Below are 7,998 nucleotides of genomic sequence, written 5' to 3' on the forward strand. Positions count from 1 at the left end.
GTTAAAATTCTTACTAAATATAAAAGTAAATATATCATTTAAAGTACGAGAATTACTCAAATCATCTTATGCGCAAAACATCTAAAGGCGACACAAGATATATCACATAATAAAAGACATTACACTAAACCTATTATTTTCTTATAATGGATTGTACTTATTATTAAGTCAATTTTTTTCTACTACTCCAACAATTAACTTATTCGACAAATAATCATAAGATATTAATTTTAATATGTCTTATTGACATATCAGATAATTTCATATTAATGCTAAATTTTATCGAAATATTCTAATGGTGTTATAGCTTTTAGTCTAATAGATTTTATAATACATATATTGCACTCTCATATGTATTATAGCAAAAATAACATAATCTATTCTCCCTATAAAAAAAATCTAAAATATACATGTGATAGATGATAATGTTGTCAAGATTGTGTTCTTTCTTAATAATTTAACATGCTTATTTTATTAATAAGTTTCTTAAATATAATATATCATAAAATAAGTCTTTTTTGATTAGTTTTTAAATTAGTTTACCACACTTTTACAAGATCGATTGAGATATTGTAAGAAAAAAGATGGATTGACATATAATAGAAAGATGAACATTGCTTAAAAGCATCAATTTCTTGACACATGTTGATTGACACAAACATAATATAAGAAATTAAAGGCATAGTAGAATAAGTAGCAAATCCATTCTCATCCAGCATATGGATAAAGAATGAAATGATCTTCCTACTTTAGATTTCCTAATTACAATCCAAATGCCATATAGGCTTACACATAAAATTAACAAGTAGTAAGGTCCATCTCAATTTAAAAGTTGCCATTGAGAGACATATAAAAAAGAGGAGATTGATAAATTGAAAGACATGGAGAGAGAAGGAGAGAGAAACAAAGAAAGAGTGATGATGAGATTCTCATTAATTCACCTATGTTCTAACCATGGTTGGTGAGCAAAGTGAAGTAACCTAAGGGAACCCAAATATCTCCCATGGCTACATGCAAGTGTTTTTGAGTTCCACACATGTAGTTCTCAAAATGATGATGAAATGTACTAAATATGCTAATTGGGAAAGTAAAAAAATACTATCCCTCCTAAATTGGGCTTAAACTCCCATAGTTTAGCCACAATGAATTTACATTAAGTAAACAAAAACATAGTTAGTTACTTTCTCCCCTTACCCAAAGGGAAGATGGTTAATTGATTGGTTGGTTAAACCCTTTTATATGAAAAATAATTTGATAAACATGACTTATCCTAATTAACCCTAAAAACTAAGACTATATATATCTAGATGTTACCATACAAAAAAGATGGGACATCCAAATGTCCATGATTGCTAAATTCACCTCATCATCCAGAGAGGTGTGATTAGCAATTGATTAAAGGGGATTGAGACCTATTTCTGCAAAACTAGCTATCTATTTGTGAGGGTTTTTGAATGTACAATTTTTGAAAAACCAATCTTTATTACTTTCACTTTTTCCCTTCATGGGCTTAAGTTAATTAACAAGATGGGCTTTTACTTGGGCTTAGCTTTTCCATGGGCTAAGTTTTCCATTCTTTTTCCAACTTAAGCTACTTCCTATAGCTTTTGTTGGTGATTGATTAAACATCTTTTTGATTCTCTTCAAGGAACCAATGCAACTTTTTTTTCATGAACAAAAAAAAAGAGAAAGGGAGTAATGCATGATGATGATTGATGAGTATGACCCTCCAAATTATATGGAGAGAAAACCTTTAGGCCCCTATGGGGGGCCTATGATGATGATGGAAAAGCCCAAATTCCAATGATGGGCTTTTTTTTTCTTTGGTGTTAGTGAAAAGTGTGTGTGTGTGAAACACCATGGTTAGGCCAAAGGTTGATTGATGATATAAGAGACTTCAAGAAGCAATAACTTGGGGAAGTTTTGACACAGCTAGATTTTTTTGAGATCATGATATGAATATGATGAGTCTCTAACGATGAGGAATTGGAGTTTGAAGAGCCATTGTCACGCCTGTGGCACAGCAAAACACACTGTCAAAAATATTAGCGTCTCATTAATACGTAACCAAATTGCATAATCAAACACACTAACCAAAATTATCACAATTTTAAACTAAATATGGTGGGTGAGTCGATAGCAGAAATCTGATAACACCAGAGTCTAATCTCTCTGATCTGATACATAAGATCGATTATAACTCATTCTAAAGATAACAATTACCTTATATTATCCAATGTGAAATCTTTAGGATGCATGAATGCGACAAAATATTGACGAATTGCGACGACACAACCATAAATTAAACTCTATAAGAATATAGTTAGAAGTAAAAACCTGATGGCAAGGCAGCAGGAGAAGGAGCAAGAGAAATGGGAGTTCCATAATGCTGAGCATAACCACCAGTAGAAGCAATTGGAGAATATTGAAACACATGAGGTGGGTAGTTAACACCATAACCTTGCCCGGAAGTGTAGCCGCCTGTCGTTGCACCGCCGGTACCTTCGCCGTATTGAAGATATGGATAGTAAGCTGCGGCGGCCGCCGCACCACCAGTCATCATCCCTCCAGTTGGACCACTTCCATAAACTGGATACTGTGCTGTTGCTCCACCATACACACCATAGTAGCTCTGCATTTTCCAATCACATTTTTTATAATATGTTTTTTTTTTACTTTGAAATATACTGATTTCATCAAAAATTTCAACCAACATTTCTCAATGAAAATGACTTTCTAAAAAAAATAAATGAATTTGATAAACATAAATGAAGAGATTCTACAACTAAAAACTACTGAAATTCAGAATTCGAACTTTATCATAACATATAATCAATCATATTAAGTTTTATATATTGTGTAACAAAAATCGCAATTATTTGATTGTATTTTTTAAAAATAATGGTGTCATTATTCTAACACGTCATTATTCTATTTTAATATAATAAAATTTACATAAAAATTGATGACAAACACACAATAAATTGCATCAGAATTATGAAAAGTAATAGATCTTTTATATCGAGTGCAAAATCTCGTACATAATAATATTGTATCAGCTAAGACAACGAATGAAATGATCTATTTTAATTTATTAATAGAAATTCTCTTTTCAATTATAATCTTCAATTATTACCGTTTCATGACTTTAATACATAATAAAGGATATTTTAATAAAAAATTATTTTTTCTTTAATTATTATATTTTTTTAATACTTATGAAATGTCATAGAGTACTGTTTAGGCGGTGTATGGTTTTCAAAATTTGAATTTGAATAGATGATGATAGAATAAATGTTTATTGAGGAGCATTGATGATAGCAAAGCATAAGCATGCATTGGATAAAATAATTTAAGGTCTGAAAAAGGGTTTGAATGTATAGAAGAGTGAGAAAAGAATGGACCACAAAGTGAGAAACCTTAGAGTATTTTGAATGAAAGAAAGAGAAAAACTTTGACTAGTGCTGTACACAATCATTTGTTGGTTATATGAAAAAGTACTGTTAAGGTCACCGGCTTACCACGTTCACCTCCACATTCTGTAGGGTACAATTATGAGCTGTATTGTAAAAAAGTTGGTGACCACATTCATAAGCAACCTTCATCTTCATTTACTATTTTACCCTTTTGATTCCTATATTTGTGGGCCATACTTTTGTTATTTATAAGTTCTTATTTATTTGAACTTTTTAAATAAAATTATTCATAAATGTATCATATTTTTCCTACTTAAACTATAAAATAAGTTATTTGATAAAATGAAAAGTAAATATAATCAATCATGTTTAAAATATCTTAAAAGATTATTTCTCTAGATAAATGGATATTATTTTGGATCCATAGAACTAACTTTGAATCCAACATCTTTGATAAAGTTAAAAAATTTTAAACTATTTTATGTAAGCACTTGCATTCTTAAAAATATGTTATATAAAATAAAATATACAAGACTTAACTATAATTTTATTCTTTATATTTTAGTTTACTTACGCAATTGATTTATTTTTTTCATATTAAAATTTAATGGCATTTATGTTTCACAAATATTTCTATTGATGGTTTTTTTTGCATTCTACAAGTAATATATTATCAATTTTAATTGTAAATATATAACATGAAGATCCAAATTATTTGAATTTAATATATAGAAGTTAAATTTATAAATAAGTTAATATGACATGATCAAAATTGTAATTAAGTTCGAAAGTAAAATCTAAACTAGTTTAATATCGAGATTTATGTATAACATACTATATTGTTTAATTAAAAAAATTAAATTTTATAAAGTGATATTTGTAATTTAGACAGAATAATAAATTTTAGAAATTTGTATAATCAATTTTTATATAAAAACTAAGACTTGGTATTTGAATTAATCTTATATGATTATATTAAATATTTGAATGAGCCTAGTTGGATATTTCTTTAAAGATGAAAAGCAAAGTGTGTCGTAAAAGTCATGCTTGAAAACGCATCCTAAGTAAAAGATATAAACATAGGAGACAAGAGAAAAAGCAAAAGGTAAAAGTACAAACCGTAGGGTAACTATAATCTGGCGAGTAAGAAGAGTACCTGAAAATAGTGTTCAAACAATTACAAAAAATCACTTCAACATATCAAAATGTTATCGTAATTTCTTTATTAGACACAATAAATAATGAGATATTCACACTATCTTTACTATTCGATATTTTCATATTTAAGCTTCCTATAGATATAGTGATATACAATATAAATACAAGTGAGATGACATGACATGCATGTGATGAGAAAATATGAAAAGAAAAATCATCTATATCATTTACAAATATATGTTGAGAGTCTTCGATCACGTGCAATACTTATTGTTATATATGTAGATTTAAAATTTATTCATTAAATTATAAAAGAATAAAATTTTATAAAATATTTATCGTTAAATCTTATAGATAATGAGATTTCTATTTATTATGTGTTATTATCAAATTGAAATTAATCTAAAAAATAAATTGGTACGAATATGGTGACCAAGTTTTGTTGTTTTTCATTGAAAGAAAAAGATAGTTGATGAAAAAGCTACATAAAGGACCATGTGGTCTATGGTAGTTATTTTGTTTTATTTATTCAAAAAGAATACTAGAAATGAACTGGCAAAGCATGCTAGGTTGGTGTTGTAGTGATAAACCTAGCTAGTATATTAAATTATATTCAATGGTTTTTGTTGTGTATTAGTTGGCATTGCACGTGTCATTCTAACCATGTAAGAAAAAAAATATTTTTATATTTATCGAATAATATATAAACGATTTGGATATATTAATTCTTCAATAAAATTTTTAAAAAATATTTTCTTATATTAAAGTCCATAGAGTATAGTATATAGTATGCAAGAAGCATATTGATAGAGTTTCATACCCATAAACATTATAAGGTATCCCTTGCTGGATAGCATAATGAGGGAAGGTTGCAGCTGAAGGAAAAGCTGATCCCACTCCTCCAAATCCTGTCTGGAATGAACCCATTACCCTAAAGTTCCTTCCTCCTCCTCCTACAATTTTTCATCATTACACCAAAATTTATCAATACCATTCAATATTTTAGACAAATAAAAAGTATAGTTCATATGATGAAAGCATGCAGAGACATCTGATTGTCGGAACACGGATAAAATCAATAATATCGATTGACGTAGTTTTGAATCTGTAAAATCAATATTAACGATTCTTCACATTTAATGTGTATGATTTTATGTGTTTGATTCTTTAAAAGAAATGTATAAATACAAAAACATATTTTTTTATTAACCTATTAACTAAATTGATTCTGTTTAATTAGTTAAATTATTAAAAATATAAATATATTTTTAACATCTAATGTATCTTATTTTTAGAGATGCTAAATTTAAATATCAATAAAAAAAAATTCTGTTAAAATATTTGTTGAAAATTCAACTTTTTCTAATAGTGTTCTAAGAAAAAGGAAGAGTTTGAAAATTGAATTTATATGACCATATAGTTAAGGAAAATGTAGGTCAAAAAAACCAAAAACCAAAAACAAAAAATCACTAAAGGTGATAAAAGCTGTAGAATAGACTCATTTGGTTTGATGCTTCTTAAACAAACTTGTTTCATTTTATTTGTTTCCCAAAAAACATACATGAAATAATGAAACTCTTTACACATGGATAAAACATTTTATAACTTTCCACTCTGGAAGAATATCCAATCTTAGCTGCCACTTAGCTGTGTGTCTTTCTTTCTCATCAAAGAATATTTTTACAACATAATTTAAGTTTCACTCAAACTAAAAAATAATTTGCAAGAGGAATATCCATTCACATTAATAGTGATAGACTAAATTATAAAGATTTAATGTATCTTTTAAGATCTTATACATCATATCAGCAAAAACCAAATACTTAAAATTTAAACTTAATGAGATAAGATAGGTTTATTAGGTCTATAATGAATAATTTAGTTTGTATGTGTGAAAATTTTATTTATACATGCATCTTATTATAACTTACCATGCAGATATTTTTAGAAATGTTTTTTATGCATATAGGTTCATATTTTTGAAATAAAATAAAATTTATATAGAAGGAGTTAGTAAATAAATAAATATTTTTGTAGAATATTACCATGCTTTGGTGTTGAAGGCTTAGATCTTTGAACACCCAAAGAAGCAAGATTGCAATTAGCTCTTCTTCCATCAATTATAGGAGCAGCATCAACACAAGCTCTCATAGCAGCATCAGGTTCACGAAAAGTAACCTAAAATTAAAACATACAAAAATTCACCTTCAATATCAAACACGTTTTTTTTATAGTTGACAACACAAAATAATATTATCATATATAGTTAAATACGCAGACGAGGTGATATTGTAAATGTCTGAATTTTTTTCTATCATGATCCATTGAGATATTGCAAGTGTCTAAATTCTTTATTCAGTTTTGATTTCAACTAAAGAATTTTTTTTTTTTTATAAATTTATTTAAAACTTATAAACTTCATTTTAGACTTGAGATAAAAAATCAACAATTAATATATATACATATATAAAATAAAAACATGATAATGATAAATAGATTGAAATATAAAGAGAAACATACAAATCCATAGCCTTTGGATCTTCCGGTAGCTTTATCAGTGATGACAACAGCTTCCAAGATCTCACCAAACTGTTCAAAATACTTCTTCATGGTTTCTTTCTGAGTTTCCCAAGCTAAACCTCCGACAAAAACCTTGGTGTATGTCGTGTCACCAAACTGTCCCGCCAAGTTAATTGGAGTCATCTTGATGAAGATCTTGTTAATATTATTGCAATATTATCCTCTAGAGATATAGCTAGCTGTGACAAAACTTCCCAAAATGTTGTTTTTTTATGAGTCTATAGACAGATCTAGGTGATGGGGTTGGAGAATATGAAAGAAAGATACTAAATTTAGAAGGATCTTCTTCTCAAGGTTGTGGTTGGTGTGTTTGTGGAGATGAGTGGTTATGTGAATAGAAGAGAGACAATTAGGTCAGAGAGAGAGAGAAAGAGAGAGAAAGAATTGGGAGGGAAGAGAAAGCAAAAGATGGAAAAAAAGAAGGAAAGAAGTTTACATAATAAAGACATGAATTATATACTTAGCAGCCCCCACCCCACCATGTTTGCATTATTCAATATATATATATATATATATATATATATATATATATATATATATATATATATATATATATATATATATATATATATATATATATATATATATATATATATATATTGATTTTGAAGAATCAAAACCACAAACCGGGTAGGGTGAGATATGGTTCGCGCTTTTATTGGTTCGCGGTTTATTGGTTCAATTTCATTATGAGGTGTAATCATTTTAAAATGTTTTATATTCAAAATTCTATGTGATGGTACAACCGCATGCAATGTTGTGTAACTTTTTACATGTTCATTTTGAATTTACTTTAGTTAATTAAGCCTCAATTCTCGACCAAATGAAAAGAAATCAGTACACA

The 7,998-nt window shown here is 27.9% G+C and overlaps 1 protein-coding gene across 2 annotated transcripts; it reads right to left on the minus strand.

The window, feature by feature from the left end:
• Positions 1–589: 589 nt before the first annotated feature.
• LOC127100781 (uncharacterized) lies at positions 590–7,631 on the minus strand. 2 transcript variants are annotated; one of them, XM_051038054.1, is made up of 6 exons: positions 7,095–7,631; positions 6,620–6,752; positions 5,395–5,527; positions 4,536–4,572; positions 2,338–2,632; positions 590–2,013 (listed from the first exon to the last, which is right to left on the minus strand). In XM_051038054.1, the coding sequence occupies exons 1-6, from the start codon at positions 7,275–7,277 to the stop codon at positions 1,973–1,975; spliced, it is 822 nt and encodes a 273-aa protein (XP_050894011.1). In that variant the 5' UTR covers positions 7,278–7,631; the 3' UTR covers positions 590–1,972. The 2 variants fall into 2 exon arrangements, with proteins under 2 accessions (XP_050894011.1, XP_050894012.1); XM_051038055.1 differs by having other exon boundaries at positions 590–2,033.
• Positions 7,632–7,998: the final 367 nt, after the last annotated feature.

The sequence above is a fragment of the Lathyrus oleraceus genome, chromosome 7, assembly GCF_024323335.1.
Source record: "Lathyrus oleraceus cultivar Zhongwan6 chromosome 7, CAAS_Psat_ZW6_1.0, whole genome shotgun sequence".
NCBI classification, from domain to species: domain Eukaryota; kingdom Viridiplantae; phylum Streptophyta; class Magnoliopsida; order Fabales; family Fabaceae; genus Lathyrus; species Lathyrus oleraceus.

Bases quoted from the DNA above. Each gene is read 5' to 3' on its own strand.
- LOC127100781 (XM_051038054.1), bottom strand. From the start codon at position 7,277: ATGACTCCAATTAACTTGGCGGGACAGTTTGGTGACACGACATACACC. The intron at 6,753-7,094 runs GTATGTTTCTCT...TTTTAATTTTAG, and splicing joins GATCCAAAGGCTATGGATTT to GTTACTTTTCGTGAACCTGA. The intron at 4,573-5,394 runs GTATGAAACTCT...CACTATTTTCAG, and splicing joins ATACCTTATAATGTTTATGG to GTACTCTTCTTACTCGCCAG.